Raw genomic sequence first — 18,236 nt, forward strand, 5'->3', positions numbered from 1 at the left:
AATGTTTTGCTTTATGTTCTAATGGTTCTAATGGAATTTTTTTTTCACTTTCTTTCAGAGTGTTCAGTCAGAAAAGAGCTGCAATTGAGAAAGAATATGCTCAGGTAGGTTCTTGAATAATTTTGATGACTGTGGCATCATTCTCTTGGGATAATTTGTTAATCAGCAAATTTCCAGTGTGTTTTTAATTTCTCTTTTCCATAAGTTACTTACTATGAAAATATGTTGAAGTTCTGAATCAGTTTCATCTGTACAGGACTTAGGCCCATTCTGTGTTTTCATGTATTTTGACTTGAAGTTCTTGAGTACAGAAAACATTTTTAACATTTTTTTCCCAATTGTTACAAAGTCAAACTCCTTGTGGTTTCCTCAGAAGTCAGTGTGAAACCTGAGTGAAAGGTAAAATCAGGTCAGTTAGAGGGAGAGGAAATGTTCTGGCTTACTCGGTCCAAAATAAATTTAAATTCACATTCTTCAGTAAGAGCAGCTTCCCATTCATCTGAAATAAAAGCGGATTTGGCCTCATGCTTGTGATAGCGAGTGGAATGAATTTTGATTTGTTTGTGAGAAAAGAGGGAGGATTGCTTTTTCTCCCCTGTTCCAAAATTAGAAAGCATCTAATAAGGGGCAGCTGCCTGTTTAATTTACAGTAAAGGCTCTTGGAGCTTAAGTCCAAGTACAACAGATTAAAAATACATTAATTTATTTTAAAATAGATTAAAGGTAGAATAAAATCCAAGTGAGTGAGCTCGTGGAGCTCAGTATGCCATAAATCCAACTGGAGATGTGCCTGACGTGGAATGTGAGAACACAAGCTGTCACCAGGCTGCTTCCAAGTGCAGTTTGTAGGATGTCATGTTAAACATCCTTTTAGTCCTCAGTGCTGCATCACCCCCAAAATAAACAGAGCAAACGTGTTCTGGGGGCCAGACTTCACTGTTAGTTGGGAAAAGATGATTTCTGTGCCTGCAATGCATGGCTTTTTAATGCTGGATTTTCTGAGTGTCTTCTCACCCTAAAACTCATCTGAAAACCCTTTCTAAATCCCATGGACTTTGTACTGAATTTGGCCCTCTTGCTGATGATAGTGATGTAAGTTATTGGTGCTCCAGTTCTTTCCCTGGACATGAATTTACCTTGGCATGTATCTATTCCATTGGCAGCTGAACTAAATTTGATTAAATACCTGCATTTTTCAATGGCAGCGTCTCCTGAAACTGTGGTTAAAAATGTGTATTCTTGAGTGATTTTTTAACTGATGTAGAAAATTTAACATCAGTTCTTAATACATTTATCCATTAGATACTGGAAATGTCTTTTACATGCAGAGACACAACAGTAGCTGCATTTAGGGAATAGTCATGATAAGTTGGAAAAATAATTACACTCTGCGCTTCGGAAAGCTCAGCCTTAACAACTGAGGCTTTCAGCTCCTTGGTTTTAAACCCCCAACTCTGCAGCAATGCAGCTGCAGCATTTGAGATTCACTGAATGGCTGTTTATATGAATGAAGTCTTGTGGGATCGCTTCCTTGGATTGCTGATAAGTGCACAGCTCCAAAACAACGTTGGATGCTTCTTCGAGGGCCTCTAAAAGGATTTCTGTTTTGGAGGTGGTAATAAAATGTCACATAAAGCCTTTTGGGGAGAGAAGTTGTGCTCCACATAAATGGGAAGTCACATTCATCAGCAGTGGGATATTCCTTTTAAGCCACTTATAAAGGGAGCTGGAAATGCTCAGTAGTTTATGAAGCCAGATTTCTAAACCTTTTCACAGACTTGCTCCAAATGCCTCTTGTCACCTAAGGGAATTTGGAATATTCTGACATCTGACTTTTTTTTGGCAAGTTAAAAGCAGTGGAAGGGTGGCCAGTGAAAATAAGTTTCCCAGAACTGAAGGCTTTGTTGGTTTAAAAAAAAAATTGTAGGTTGGTGCCCTGCACTTGGGTGCCAAGTTTCTAAACACAGAGTGCTTTTGTTGGGAGCAGGAGAACCTGTCCAAAGGCAAGTGAAACACCCCAGCTCAGTGTTTATAACTTGCCCCTAATTACACGGTAAGTGCTGCAAATGTATGTGATGAATTACAGGGCCTGTATTTAAATTTCCCTGCTCTTACTTTGGTGAGTTTTTTGGGGAGTGTTTGCACCCTGTTGTACCTGTTGCCTTTAAAGTTTTTTGGAGCTGTTTTTTTTCCTTATTGTCTATGTCCAGTGGGTTCTTTTTTGGCTGTTCTAGGCTGTGCCATGGTATAAATGGGAATAGTGTCCAATGTACTGGCAATTCTGCAGTTTTCTAGATCAATTGGGATTCTGCACTCAGCTCTTCCACTTGTATTTTCAGTGCTGCATTATTTAAAATTTGCTTAGAGGCTTACCTTAATATTCAGAAATGAGAGCTCAGAAAGGTTTGCATTTCCCACTAATAGTATGCCTGCTAATAGCATTTAAATTGCAATTTTATATTGTTACTATTAGCTATTCTCCATGATTAATAAGCTACCTGAAATCAGTGGCTGAGAATCGCTTGTGGTGAAAGAACAGTTTACTGAATGTGTGCTTTTGCTGCTACCTGCCAAAAAACTGTTTTACCTAGCATGTTAAATAGGTAAAATGTTGGGTTTTGGGGTTTTTCTTGAGACTGTAATTACATCTCTGGTGCACTTACTATTATTTCACACTTTTGACTGAAGAGACCAGTCTTTTACAGTCTGGGAACACACAGATGACCTTCCTTGTCATGTTTTGGTTTTGCTTGATGTTTCATTATCATTGTTTCAGAGTAAAACGTGACTCCAGGCAATCAGCATGGCCTGGCCCCTTGGAATTTGCAAGTAACCTCAAGGAGGTTGAGTTTCCCTGCATGCTAATGAGTTTCTAATTGTAGTACCTCAACTAAAGGCGCTGATGTTGTACAAAAAAGGTGGTAGAGCCCATTCCCTGAGCTACATTTGAAGTGAGGCACAAGTAAAAGTGTCTGTTCATTTTTCTGGTTTTTTTTTTTTTTTAAAGAGGCAGTAATTGTTAGGATTTTTTTCTCTTCTCTGTGTTTTCTAGAGGTCAAATTAACATTGGAGGAGCTGTGGGTGCTCAGTAAAACCAGCTTATCTGTCATCAGGAGGGGACAGGGCACTTGGTGTGGATTGCTGTGTCTGTGGCAGGGAGAAACTTCATGCATTTAAAATGTGGAGGAAATAAAACCGAATGAAGTTTGTAGCCACACAATTCCATTGGCATCTCTTCATGTCCATGATAATGGTCAGGAGAGGAGCCTTAAATAAGATGAAGTGGATGAGAAAGGGAAAAGCAGCTGGAGGTGGAGCGAGAGGAGCAGGAAAGGCAAGAGGAAAGGTGGGGAGGTGGATGTAAGCAGATACCATTCACCTTCACCCATTTTCCTCACCCTGTGTCTCATCAGACCTGGAAAACACACTCATTTCAAGACATCAGAATATATGCATACATATTCCCTAAAAAAATTCCAATATTCCTACAGCAGTTTTTGTCTGTATAATGTGTGCTTATGTATACATAATATATAAAGCAGATATTTAATAAATAAACGTAGCATGATTTATTTTATATGTAATTTAGTTATACATATTTGGCCAACTGTACTGGTTTTCCATTGTTTAAAATCAAAAATAGAAGCTGACCATTTCTTTTACCTCTGATAAGGGTGCCAAGCTGCTTTATGGAAGGTAGAGGGGCCTTTTGAACAATTTTTCAGTGGGTTACAATTGTAAGGGTTAAAATCAGAGATTTCCCACCAGTGGCTCATTTTTTTCCTTTGCTGTTTTTTATCGTGTAGTCCAACACTTTGTGAACATGAACTGATTTATCTTTATCCTGTGAACATTGGAAAGGTGATGGTATTTCCCTCATAAAGGAATGAGAGACATTGAGTGAATTTTAGCCAAAATAACATGAGTCTCTGTGATAGAATGGAAACTAAACTCTTTTGAAAATACACTGGTTTATTGCAGTGTTTCAATGTGACTCCAGGAGTGGGGGGATGGCAGATACTCCACAGGAACAGCTGGGAGACTTGGGAATGGTGCTGGAGAGCTCTGTAAATAGAACCCTGTCAGCATGGAACACCAGTCACCTGGGTTGATTCCTAAATCCCACATGACAAAACAGCTGCAGTGTGGCAAACACAACCTTACAACAGGTTTGGAGTACAAAAAAAAGTTCCACGGTGAAGCAAAGTCTTTCCTCTGCCTCCCAGCTACAGAACCCCTGGAGCGGCAGGAAAAAATAACTTGAGGTATCTGCCCTGCAAACCCAACGAGCAGCTTTCCATGAGATCATTCCCTGCAGTCTGGGCAGAGTGGGTTGGATGTTTTAATCCCAAAGGATCCAGGAGGTTGCTGTGGGAGAGCAGGAAGAGATTGTGGACTTTAAGGGTGGGTCCCCGACTTGGGGACAAACAAGGAGCAGCCGTGGGTTGACTGCTCAGGAGCTGTTTTGTTAACAGATGAACTTAAGTTACTTGTTTCTTCCTCTGAGCATGAATTTGGATTTACTGCAGTGCTAAACCTCCCTCTAGAGTATTTCTGTATTATTTAAGACATTTGTCTTGGTTTTGTTTTCTGGTGAAATTGATGACTTTTGTAATCAAGCAGCAATGTAAAACAACTTGGGAAATAATTTTTTTGTCTGAGTGTGTATGGAAAATGTGTTTTTAAGACTTAGGACACTTCATATTTTAGGGAATTGGGAGCTTTGACTTCTGTACTCCAGATTCTGTGAGCAAGGTTTACTTTGTAATTAGCTCACATACAAAAACTAGTTTGGTTTTTTTTTTTTTTTTTTAATCTCAGGCTTATCTTTTGAAGGAATTTTGCTGTCATTCCATGGTTTCTCTGCAGAGAGACTTTCACCTGTAGTAAAGGAGTGGACTTTGTAGAAATTTCCATCCTGGGTGTCCTGAGCTGAATGGCTGCTGTATCTGCATGTGTTTGATAGCAATTAATTTGAAAGACACCAAATTGCTTTGAAACCTGTCTGTGTATTTATTGTGTTTTCAAGCTTTCTGGAGGAAACATTAGGAAGAGCTCAGAGTGAAATCTTTTTCCATGAGTGAGCCTACTGAATGTCTGCAGGTGTTGGTTGGTGTATTTTAAAAGAAAGACAAAATATTACAAAAAAGCCCCAAAAAACCAACCCAAACCCAACCTGTACAAAGTGACGCTGGAGGCCTGAGGTGCTCCATGTGCACCACCTAAAAGTGTGGCAGAGCTCTGAGGTACCTTCTTTCTACTTCATTGGTAGTATAGCAGGCATTCAGTGTGTTTTTTTAACTGAATATGAAAATCATGATTTTTGTCCATCAGCACTGGGGAATGTTCTCCACCCAGCCTGGAGGAGACTTTGTGCTGGTCTTTATCCAGTTCCTTTTTTTCCTAGTGGTGGCTGTGTGAATGTGGCACCTCTTTGACTCAGCAGAGTTCATTTCTTACCTGTACAGAGAGAACAGCTACTGAAATCCTGTGATCCAAGGTCTGAACTGAATATTCTGCCTTTCCCATTGTAGGAATTTCTATAGGAGAAGGCAGCAGACCCATGGAAGCTTAGTGTGGTTCGTGTGTGTCTTCCTTTTGGTTGTTAGTCCCTGAAGCCTGGTTGGCACAGCTGCTTGGGGGAGGGGGAAAAGCTGTATCCGAGAAACCTCTGGGTCCAATAGCAAAAATGCCAGAGCCATTCAGGTCTATTCCTGCACAGAGTGATATTCCTTCATGTGTCCTTGAGGGCTGTGAGACTCCTCTGTTTGTCTTCTTTGGAATCTTGCTGTGGTTGATCCCATCTGTCATAGACGACCGTGTCAGACAGGTTTGTTTGTAAACATTCTGTGCTGCTTTCCATGGACTTCCTCCTGCTCTCTTATGGACCTGGAAATCAGGGAGGATGTGAAGCCTTCAGAAGGAGCTACTGCTTGCTTGGAGATAGTGTCTTTGGTTGACACCTTGGAATTGTTCCCTGGGAGGGTGGGGAGGCCCTGGCACAGGGTGCCCAGAGAAGCTGTGGCTGCCCCTGGATCCCTGGAAGTCCCTGCCCATGGCAGGGGGTGGGACTTGATCTTCAAGGTCCCTTCCAACCCAAACCGTTCTGGGATCTGTGATTTAATTTAGGATATTTCTTTTGGATAATCACTGGTGTTTTCTAAATAGCCTTTGGATGCATTAGGTAAAAAATCTCAGAGGAAGACCTGCATTTCAACCTGGATTATGATGAATCACTTTAAAAGCCTTTGTTCCATGGCATAACCCTGAAAAATCTCATGTTTAGTGTGGAATGCCTGTGATTTCAGATTTACCTGGAGCGTGGACTGTTTTGTTAGTTTGTTTTAAACCTCGGTGTGACAGACTTTCCATTTTTTGGGAGAGGATCCATAGCACTTCCCAGTCACTTCATGGCGTGGAGATCATGCATATTGATGGCCTGGTTTGCTCCTTTCAGCCACGATGGTGCACAATACATCAACAGAACTTACTGCTTCCAGAAAAACACCTGCCTGGTACTACCTTTGGATTATGTTCTCCATTCAAAGCACTGGGATATCCATAAGGGGGACAGGAAAATGAAGTGCAGGACTCTGTAGCTATTCAGGCCATTCTTCCTGACAAAGCATGGAGAATCAGTGGCCGTGAAGGCCACAAAGACTGATCTGCTCCATTTCATAAATGGTTAGGAACACTATTGTGAATTTTAGAATAACTTGTAGAGACAAGTTTGACAAATCAGGTGTTATAATGGGATTATTGATACTATTCTGCACTTGTCACAGTTCAACCTCTTAGTGCACGTTTCCCTTTTTTCCCCCAAACAAGAAGCTCTTTAGAATTCTCGATATTAAATGTCCGTTTACCATTTAATATAATATACTTTGCCTGGAACAAAGACTGTGGGTCTATGAGTGACATTCCAAACAATATTATCGTTGACCTTCTCTTTTTATGTAGATTTTGCATTCAGTTGTTCGTGTACTTTTCTGTCTCCAAGAAACACATGTCAGAACTTAAAGTGGGGGGAGAAAGTGGGATGTCTGATTTTGGTCTTGTCTCACTGAGTGCTCTGTTAGAAGAAAAATGAAAATGCCCTACACTGCAGTATTAGTCCATTTAAAAAGAATTTTAAAAGACAGCCTTTTAAAAATGCTAAGCTATCTGCTGCCGTTTTTACGGAATTCTTTAGGTTAAAATAATATTTCTCCAAGAACAGAGGAGGACTGTCAGCTTCTATTTTCAGTGAAAACATCTAGTTCCTTATAAAGAGGCTGCTAAGCTTAGAATTACTCTATTCCTACAAAGAAAGCCCTTCATAAAGAAACCCCATTTTTGCTGAACTGATGCAAGCAAGTTTCTCTGAGCCTGCTTTTAGCCGTTATTTTTCTTTCCGATTACTGCGCTCAGAAGCATCCAGGGCCTGGAATTTGGATCCTTGTAAGTGGTTCTGCTTGCAGATGAAAAGCTTTATTCTTCAGAGCTGCTCTTTGCTTGGCCATTGAGCTCCACCAGTGAGCCAGGCAGTAGAACCTGCAACCTGTGGAGTTACCGTGAGTTACTTCTGTAGGCATCGTTTTTTCTCTGCTGCCTCAGTTTTTCTCGAGCTGCCTCAGCGTCTCAGCTCTTTCCTAACACATTCAACTCAGTCATCCTTCCCAGCAGCTGCTTTGCTCTTTCCTGGGATTTAAGAGGGCAGGCGAGTCACACCTCAAGGCTTTAAAAATAAGCAAAGTGGAAACTTTGGGCCTCTGAAGTAGCAGCAACGCCAGCGCTGAGTCATGAGTCCGTGCCGGCCATACCCTGCCAAGGCTTCTCCACCTCCTCTCTTTGGGTTCCTTTTCCACATCTTCCCTTACATCTTGTCCTGGGAATGCAATACTCTTTCATTTCCTAGCTTTCCATACCTCATATACAACTCACATTTATCTTGGAGTTCTTTGGGTGCAAGGGAGTCCTGGGTGTCACCTGTTCCAACCTCCTGGTCAAAACTCTAGCTTGGTGATGCCCTCATCCATTTTACACTTGGAAAATCTGCAAGCATGTTGATTCTCAAGCTGGAAAGATGAGAAAGGAATCACATCAGGAAAGATGTGTCTTTGTTCTCAGGGCTGTTTGGCAGCCCAGGCCCTGCCCGAGCTGCCTCCTTGGCTGTTTTCCCTGCTCTGTTGCCCCTGGTAATGGTTGTGCCATGTTCTCCTCCCAGCTTTTGGATTGGTATCAGTTCCTCAGGAAATGCATCCTGGTTTGCTGACCACTGCTGGACATGGCTGTGCAGGGATATACAAGCTGTCAATATGCCCATGAATGCTCTGCACGTGTGTTTGGGGGTTTTTAAATCCCCAAAGCTTTTAGGTAACAAGGCAAATACTAGGTGGATGAGCATCACCCATTATCCTTTCCTTATATTTTCTAGCAGGCCACAAACAGGTCAAAAGCTGTTTATCCCTTAACTTTCTCTTGCCTTCTCTCTGCATTTCTGCACCTTCTCTGGTAGCCCTGCATTTGTTCTGGAGCCATCAGTTAAAAAAAAACTCCTTTGTATTCCAACATAACTCTGATTCTTTACCTAATCAGCACCTTCTCTGTTATAATCAAAAGACCATAACTTAGGGAAAACCAGCATTCACTGGTTTGCCTGAGAATGGGACTCAGGAGAGTGTAATTAAAAAGAAAATGTTGGTTTAAAAAAATAACCCGCCTAGAAATGAGGGTATGGAGAGTTTCATTCTCTGTATAGTTCAGTTGGTTAATTCAGATGATTAGATTTTCTGCAATTCAGCTGGTTCAGCTGGCTGTCAAATGTTGGGCACACAGAGGTAATTCATAAGAGTTGGTGTTCCTTTTTTTCTCTGGGACTTGAAAAAAATGTTGGATTGCACCTTCTGCACAGTAACTAAAGTGGTTTAGGGCTGTGTGACTCTGTATTTTAGGTTGTGATATTTCTGAAAAGTTTTTCTTTGTTTTCATGTTTCTCAAACCACATTACTTCAATTTTACTGTTGAAAGGGTCTCCATTGGCTAAATTAAAAAATAAAAAAAGGGAAGAGCTCATTTTATTCACTGTTCAATAATTAAGCACATAAACTTGTGTGCACACTGTAAAAAGGCTTGAACATGGGTTAGCAGGAGCAGCCTGTCATCCTTTGCATTTTAGAGCAATCTCTGACCCCAGGGATCCAGATTTCATGTTGGAACCTCAAGAGATCATTAGATGGATGTAAGGAAAACTGGGCAGAGCTTCTTGGCTACTGAAGCTGTTTGCATTAGAGGATTATTTAAAGGGTACAGTAGATGTGTTCTTAACTATTTTTAAAAACTATACTCCCTTCTTCCTCTTTCCAGCCTTGGAAGTTTGCTTTCAGACCTGGATAAACCAGGACGTGTTGACAGCTCAAAAAAAACCCCAACGGAGAATGTTTAAGTCAAATCTCCCCTAAATGATTATTCAGTGTCAGACCCTGCATACACAGTGGGTGACTTGTTCAGTTTTGTACAGATAAAGGCTTTCTACCAGCCTAGGCTCCAAAAAAAAAAAAAAAAGAAACTCATCAGCTTCTAGAACTCTGATTATTTCTCAGAGTTCACCAAACTGTTGCCTCAAACATTTATTTTTCTGTTTTCTGGTGTGTGTGTGGCCAGCAGTGAAGCTTTTCTCAGCTGGGTCATTCTCTTCCCCAGCATTTTAGGAGGAATGAATAGCAATACCTGAACAGCTTGGTGCTTGGGAATGAGGGGAAAATGCTTGTCCAGCTGGATTCTTGAAAAATACAAGTGGTTGGTATCCCATATAGATGATGGGCTTCACTTGATCACTGGATTGGTGCTATCCTATTTTAGGAGTGTTTGTATCCTGTTACTCATTAAGTTACTCATTAATCAGTTTCCAGTTTTTTCCATGGAAAATAAGTCAGTGTAACAAGCTTGATGTTGGGGAAATTCCATATATTTAAAAATAAATTAACTTCCTTTTTATTGCAAGAAAAAATTAAAATGAGGTTTGATGGGTGACATTATAATCATCATCAGTAAATACTCATGAGGAGAAAATCCAGTGTAGGTGTAGTGCAGGAAAAGAACCTTAACATTGATTTGCATTTTAATTTACAGATGGAAAGCATTCTTTTAAGTCACCAGAATTGTGTTGATGATTGTATAGAGTTATTCCTGCTATCGCTTTTCTAATTTTCAATATTATTCTGTATTTTCTGCTAGGCAGATACCCTGCCTGCTGCTCATTTCTCTAGCAATGTACTCTGCACTGCCTTTTGCAGTTTAAAGAGTAATTTGTCATATTTTCAACAAAAATAAAAGCATATTTCATACTGGTTGCAAACAGAAACTAATTGAGTAGGAGGAAGCCTACAGATTTATGAAAAAACATCACAGCACTGGTTTTCTTAGCTTTGCTTGTGTCCAAATATGGCTCAGGGCTTTTTTTTTTTTACCTTCACAAGCCATAAAGAGGTAATTTAATAAAAATACTAAGGGCTGGTCACATTTTTTTGAGATGTGAAATTTGTGAGCTCCTGGGTTTCCTGGATTTATTTCTCTTCAGGATGCCAGGTACATCTGTGTTTGCTTTTTGATTGTCTATCCAAATAGGCTGGCCAAAAATTTGCATTTTCCTATCACATGGGGTTTTCTTGTATTTATAGCAGCATCTTGAAAGATATTTTCTGTCTCGTGTTAGCTTTCTGGTTTTGTTTTGCCTGATAATTTATGTTCACTTAAGGTGGAGCAAAGCATCTCTATGAATGCCCTCCAGTAAATGTGGTTGGGGGTGGAATTTGTAAGCAGGATTTTTTTTTTCTGTGGTAATAAAAGTGAATAATGCAGATAATACACTATCTACCTTTCCAAAAAGAGTTTTTAATTATACAGCTGTTACCAGGTGTAATGATGCTAAAATTTTTTGCTTTTATAGAAGAATAATAATATAATCTGTTATATTTATATATATCTAGATAAGGCTATTTGGTGAAAATTGAGGGGGGAAAACAAATTTTTGGGTCGATGCACCCACTTTTAGGGCTTGGGTTTTGGAAAGATGCTTTAAATATGCACCTGCTGCTGAGAATGAGATAGAAAATCCTTCAAGGTCATAACTCACCTCTGACATCCAAAGTCTGGGAGGTGAAGACACTCCACAGCCATGACCAAGTTTGTCAGTTGTTCCTCAGAGTTGGAAGCAAAAGGTTTTCTCCCAAACGGTGGCCAAGGGAGGCTTCTCAGAAAATCCCAAAGTTCCTTTAAACACAACTTTCCATTTATTCCATCATGTTTCCCTTGAAATGAAAGGTGAGGAGGTCTCTGTTCAGCAGCTGCTTAACCCTTGCTGTCGCTTAAAAGGGGTCATGGAGAGTCAGAAACAGCTGGAATACATCAAAATGTTGATTTTTGATTATTCTTGTGGCCTGCAGGTCATGTGTTAGACCTTTAGGAAGCAAAATCCCCCTCACATAACAAAATGTGGAAATGTGATCCAAGGGGCAGGCAGCTTCTGGGAAGTCTCTTCTGGAAGGTTTTTGGTTGAGTATTCCACCAGGAGTTCTTAGAAATACTTGGAGGAAATACTAAGATGTTGCTAAAGACTATATCCTGTCACTTTTTTCCCCTGCAAAAATCTCTGTACCTGTTCTATAGAAAAAGAACAAAAAATATATGGAATATTTAATACCTGTGGTAGAAATATGTCTTCTTTTCTTCCAAATATCAAAGAACCTGAAGATCCTTGTGAGTCCCTTCCAACACAGAATATTCTGTGATTCAAGATTCAGAAATGATAATCAGCTTTCAAGTCAAGAATTTCCTCTGTAGCAATAATTACACACCAATAAATGATAAAAATTGTGGGATTGGGGTGGGTGGGTAGTGTTTATTCATTTTAGTAGTGGGTCTTGTCACCAGTTTTTCTCCAGGTCTTGTCACTAGCTTTATGGTGACCTTCACACTTGTGCTGTTTCTTTAAATATCTTTCTGGGGAAAAATCTATGAGAAAAAGGGTTTTTGCTGTGTGTTAGTAAATTGAGCTCTTCAATCTTGAAAAAAACCCGTCACACTATGTGTTTTGCAAGTTTATATGGCTTATCTACTGTTTTTGTTTGGGTTTTTCCCTTATGTGTGTCAGGCATTAAGGAATGAGGCAAAGAACTTGTAAAGGAGAAATGCTGAAAACAACCTCCTGGGAAATAATTTGAGTTCCTAAAACGTGTGTTCTTTTTGGGAAGCCACAGAGCTGAAGAAGTCAGGCTCAGCTTCCAAATGCAGATATTGAAAGTAGCTAAATTTGAGTCGTAGCGTTAAAAATAAAATACTCTCTGCTTCACAAAAATTTCTTTTCACTGGACAGCGATACTTTCCTCTCTAAGCCAGCTGCAAAATTCCACCAACTCTAGTCCTCCCAAAGTTGTATATAACAGGAATAAACAGATTTACTCTTTCAGCCACTTGCTGATGTCGTGTTTGACAGAGTCTCTCCCTGATTATTCTTACAGTTTATCCAGGTTCAGGAGCGTGAAATGTTTGCTGATTCATGGCAGGATTAGGACATGCTGAGGAAGCACTGCTGGAATTTAAGCCTTGGTGGGAGCAGGGATGTGGCCTGGCTGGCTGATGGAATCAGCCTGTGTGTTCAGCAGGGGTAGGGCATATGGGAATTCTGTTGTTCTAATATATTCCATGAATTTGGGGTGTTTTATGATTTTTTTTTTCCTCGCAGTATCTAAAGCTTTAAGTGTTCAGCACATTTTAAAAGCGTTTTCCAGCAAAAATAAGAGAACATCTGAGTGAGTGTGTGTCCAAGCCCATCCCATAATTCTGTCTGGTTTTCCTTTTCCTGAAAGCACAGTGGCAGCTCCTCTAGCGGTATCACCTGTATTGCTTCTCTTTGTGAGCTTGAAATTCACTTTTCTTCACCAGTTTCAGGGAAGAATCCTCAGGAACTCGTTTGGCTGCTGCACTGAGCCATTTGGAGGTGGTTTTGTGGGCTATAAATCCCACAGCACTCGGGCTATCTGGGAGGCCACTCATCGTTTTTGATATGTCAGGTGTTTAAATCCATAACCAGGGGCTCCTGATAGGATCAGAGATATTTTTCCACCCTTTAAAAAGGAGTTAACCCAGCCCAGAAATAAAAAGAGCTGGTGAATTCTTCAGCCAGCCTTTATTATTCAAGAAATCCCTGTACCTTCCACTGGTGTGTACCTGTATAGGATGTGTTTAATCAGCCCTCTTTTGAGTGCAGGTGTCCTTTTAATGAAAGATCTTTTTCTTTCTTTTTGAAATCAGGCCTCAGCACAGGAATTGATGAATTATTGAGGTATTGATACTAAATTAATACTAAATAATTATTCAGGTACTGGGGGAGGCCTTGCTCTCTTGCTGAAGAAAACACTTTGGTTTGCCAAGTGATAAACTTGAATAAATAGCATTTGTACAGCATCAATGTGCCCCATTGATTAGGGCTTTTTCTGTCTCAACTTTTTCAGTGTTTTCCCTCTAACTGCACTGCCAGCTGTCTCCCCGCTCCAAATTATACTGTCACCAGTTCTGTAAACACGAGAGAAAACCACTTTTATATGAAATTCCTTTCCCTGCGTAAACGGTCGATGGAGCTGGTAACCAAGTTACTAAAGATTCAAAAGCAGAGGAGCTTTTAATTAAATATAATTTGGCAAGGTGCCCAGAAATTTCCCTGTTGTGGGAGTAGGGAATGACAAACAAAATGAAAAGCTGCCACTGCTGCCTTTCAGAGTGTCTAGAAGATATATTTGCTTGGACGTGCAGATCCACTACCAAATAGTAATAAAAATAAAAATCCACCGAGCAGCTCTAGTGCCAAGGTGACCTTGTGCAAGTGTTTTTTGTAAGCTTGGGATGAGCTGTGATCAGATTTCACAGGAAGCAAAAGAATGGGATACAAACCAAAATCCTGCATGGTTTTAGCATATTGTTTAAAGGTGAGAAGCAATTCAGTGCCATGAATTGCCCCTCATTTACATCAATAGCACACGATGCCACATTATTTTATTATTATCCCTGCTTGCATGTGGGCTCATTAAATCATTCATATTCTGCTGCTGAGGTGGGTTTCTGTCTGTGTGTTTTTTAGGTTGTGGCTTTGTTTTTATGGTTCTTGATTTTTCAGAAAGCTTTGCCATAGGTGGCGCAGTTTTTGGTGATCCCTGACTTTTCTTGCTCACATATTGAATATCTCATTGATGATTTCAGTGAATCCTCTTTTGCTGTTGTGATTTCAGTCCCCTTGTGGGTAGATCTTGCCTGCCTTTAACCAGCACTATATTTGTTTTTAACTTCTAAATCTGCCTTTCTGTCTTCCTTTCCCAAACAAATTAGATTCTGATGTGGAAAAGAGTGAGATGTCATCTTTCTTAGTGATGATTTTTCATATTTCGAGTTTGTTTTGATTAATTTTTGCCTCTTTATTAGTGCCAAGATGTCTTTTTCAGTTGGCAAAGTACTAAAATCTCTTATGTAGCAAAGAAATGAATTGAACTAAAACTTCCTTTCACTATTTACGGAAATATTTGATACAGAGCATTTTTCTCTTTAGTTTTTTACACTTCTTGTTTGTGAAACTCTAAAGCACCAAGCCCTTGTGTATGAAGTTTCCACAAGGTTTTAATTCAGCTCTCTAAATCTCTTGCCTGTTTTGCTCTCAGTGTCACTGTTCTGTGCCCCAGATTTCTGCACCTGCCAGGTCACACCAAACTCTGATTTACCCTGGTTATTGGCGGGTTTTTTTGTGTTCCAAGTGCTTCCACGTAGGAAATCTGTTTCCTTCTGTGTTTGTGGAGCTCTATGGAAATTTGCAACAATATATAAATGTTTTCTGATGACCCAGCCCTGTGGAAGTTAATTAAGTCACATCAGAACTGAGCTTGATGTCTTGTGTTCAGAAGCACAGGGTTTATTTACAGAAAAACTGGTTAAAAAAAGGCTGGAGTGGAGAGATGAGCCCAGACTGCAAATTCGAAGCTTGCCCTGGGCTAAATAAAAGTTGTTTTTTAAAATCTATTATCTACTAATGCTGATTTAAATATGAATGCCGTTCACTTTGGTTCTGATTCTGTTTCAGATCTTTTAAAACCAGATTTCATTGGTTTTCCTTAGCAGAAATTTGCTCTTGATGTGTTTGCTTAAAACAAGACTTGAGAAAGCCCATCTGCATTCTCCAGGCTCTGTGTCAGCACTAGCTTCTTTTTGGCTTCAGGCATTCCTGTGAAGAGCATTTTCCTTTGCAAAACCATGGAATTTTAAACACACATTGGCCACTGTGTAAAATACAGTTCCAAATGAAGTTAGTTTTATTTTTTCTGAGTGATCTATTTAATTTCCCTGCTTGATCTCAGTTTTAAAGCTTTATTCACATCTTTGTGTCTGGGATTAATTTGACTTGGCACACTGCAGTGTCTCTGTCTCCCAGGAGCAGCTGATAATTTACAATGAATTTCTTTTTCCTCTTCTCCCTATGACTTGTAGCAAAGGTTTTTCTCTGCACAACTCTGAATAATATCCAGAGAGGAAAAATATTTTAAGAATGAATAACTGAGTTACCTGTGATGACTGGAAACTCAAACATGACTCACCTTGTAATGAGTCCAAAACTGTTATTTACCAGAACATCTTTGGTTTGCAGCAAAGAAACCTTTGAGTAATGAATGGTGGCTCTATCTGTGTAGCTGTACAGAAAATATTGGGCTGGAGGCCTACAGTGAAACAAGGAGCTGACAAACGTGGGTTAATTGTATGCTAAATTAATCATATAATTCTATGCCAAAGAAGGAGAAAATGTGTTTTCTTTTAGGTATAATAATGGTGTAAATAAGAAAAAGCAGTGATTTAGAAATGACTTTCGAAAGATAATTTGTTACAATGTTTTATTACTGCTTCTTTTTCTTCTCTTTTTTAAGAGCCTGTTAATTTTTGGAAAAGACTGAGGTTGATGTGAGTGCCTGTAAGAGCCTGTGTGTCACTGGAGCCAGGACATGTCCCTGGCTGTGTAAATCACCAAGTGTCCTTTAACCACATGGATTTGGCAAGGAATTGCAAAGGAGGAGTGAGAGGAGTGTCTGTGTTATCATAAAATTATGAAATCATGGAATGGTTTGGATTGGAAGCAACCTTAAAGCTCATGGGTAGGATTACCTTCCACTATCCCAGGTTGCTCCAAGCCTCACCTGGCCTGGAACAATTCCAGGGATGGGGCAGCTGTAATTTAGGGATGTGCTTCTGGTGATGTACCTGTGGGATGGTTGAACAAACACAGTTCTGAGAGGGAAATTGAAAGCAGCATTGTGGTAACTTGGCAGTGGGATTTCTGGTCATGGTTGTGGGAATTTTGGGTAGGAAAAATGGCATGGGGAGAAGGCTTTGGGTTGTACTCTACTAAAGCAGGCTGGATTTGTTCCTCCTTTAATAAACAGTATTGTCTCTGTCCACCTATTTATATCCTAAATTCTTTCTTTCCTTTTGTCAGTATTCTGTATACCTGGAACAAAAGACAGTAATAATTAGTCTCTAAAATCTACTAAATGAAAGAGCAGAACTTTGAGTAAAATCCAATTATGTACCATCATATATTAAGCTGGTAAAGGTATTCTCCTATGCCAAAATCAATGGCATGGCCTGCAGGCATGCTTTAATTGAAGTAGGAAATGTGTATATTATTTTAGCTGTGCTTGTGCTTCCCATTTCAACTCTCTCTGAAATTCCTGATTATTTTCCTGAGCGAGTATAAAGTTCAGGCTCTGAATAAACCCCATCTTCTAAAGGCTCAGTGAATTGCACCTGACAGTGAACAAGGACTGGCAATCCAGAGGGAGTTTGCAGTAAATCAGGGAATGTTCCTGGGGCTGTCGAAGGCTTCCTCTCTCCCAGAGTTACCTCCAGAGCTCGAGTGAGTGTTGGCAGCAGCAGAGCTGAGAGCAACCAAAAAAGTGTCAGGGATGAAGATCTACGATAAGCACAGATGGGAAGAGCCAGATAGAGGAAAGAAAACAAAGGAGCTGGGGGGTGGAATTCTGTCCCTGGTGAAAGAAGAAGTGAATGGTGAAGAGCTGTGGAACAGCATAAAAAATGAGATTATGGCAGTGGCTGATCAAGTTTTGTGTTACCAGGCCAAGACAAAGAAATAGAGGTGGGAAGTGTTAGAAATAGAAGGGGGAAAGAAAAAAGATTCAAGAGATGGACCAGACAGTTGGTGCTGAAAATGAAAATACAGAAATGCCTGGGTGGGGTAAGAATGGTCAGAAAAGTGAGTGGAGAAACACTGAGTTGTATGGCAAGGTAAGGGAAGTCTGAAGTGGAATATTGGAATCGAAGATAGTGCTGAAAGACAAATAATAATTGAGAGCACAAACACAGAGGGTGAAAGATACTTGGAAGATCTACAGAGTGGCCCAGAAGCCAATGGTAGGCTGATCGTGGAGGAGATTCCTACAGGAAAGAGGGAAAGAGAGCAGTGGAATTGCTGGAAATGCATGGCATTCGATATCTTGGGGAAAAAAGGGAGAATATGAATTCTGGGTGTCACAATAATCCTGGAGGAATTGCAGCCAGGCAGGAGAGATGATAAGGCTGTGTACATGTGATGAACACATGAGCAAGAGTCTTCACAATCTATTTGTAAATTCTGTTGAATGGGGAAAAGTAACAGTAAGATCACTGATGGAGGGAGAATTTGATTAAATCACTTTAAAACAATGTCAGAAACTGCCCAAGAAATAATTTTGAAGTTCTGTGTGAAGTGTGTGAAGTCTTTAATTTGTTGGGAACTGATTGGAAAAGAAGTGGTGCTGGAAGTAGAGCCAAATTTCCATCAACTGGGAAGACAAAGCGTGGGCTTTGGAAACTTGCTTCAAGGATTAGGGGATGTGGAGGTGAAGCAAAAAGAAGCATGAAAAATAAGTTCTGTAAAGCTATACCTGTAAAATTAAAAAAAAAAAAAAAAAAAGCCCAAAACCACAAACTGCCTCCTATATAAACTTCTATCTTTACTAAATCAGATTACAGGGCTGGAATAGGGTGAAAACCTGTGAGGCAAAGGAGTTGTTGGTCTTGTCATATGGATTATCCTTAACACTGCTCCTGTATATTCTATTCAACAAACTTTGAGGCTCACCTTAACTCTAACAGATGTCTTTTTTTGGGAATGAGGGAAGATTTTAATTTTATTTCATTTTTATTGGAGCAAGGCTCAGATGATTATTTCT

At 40.0% G+C, this 18,236-nt stretch overlaps 1 protein-coding gene across 4 annotated transcripts in view; it reads left to right on the forward strand.

The window, feature by feature from the left end:
- FCHSD2 (FCH and double SH3 domains 2) overlaps window positions 1–18,236 on the forward strand; it is a 120,309-nt gene that overhangs the window by 26,153 nt on the left and 75,920 nt on the right. For all 4 annotated transcript variants that reach the window (XM_085078044.1, XM_085078049.1, XM_085078026.1 and 1 more), the window contains exon 3: window positions 59–104. In XM_085078044.1, the coding sequence (XP_084934170.1) occupies window positions 59–104 (46 nt within the window). The remainder of the gene's footprint in view (window positions 1–58; window positions 105–18,236) is intronic.

This window comes from Lichenostomus cassidix, chromosome 1, assembly GCF_008360975.1.
Source record: "Lichenostomus cassidix isolate B80296 chromosome 1, HeHo_3.0, whole genome shotgun sequence".
NCBI classification, from domain to species: Eukaryota; Metazoa; Chordata; class Aves; order Passeriformes; family Meliphagidae; genus Lichenostomus; species Lichenostomus cassidix.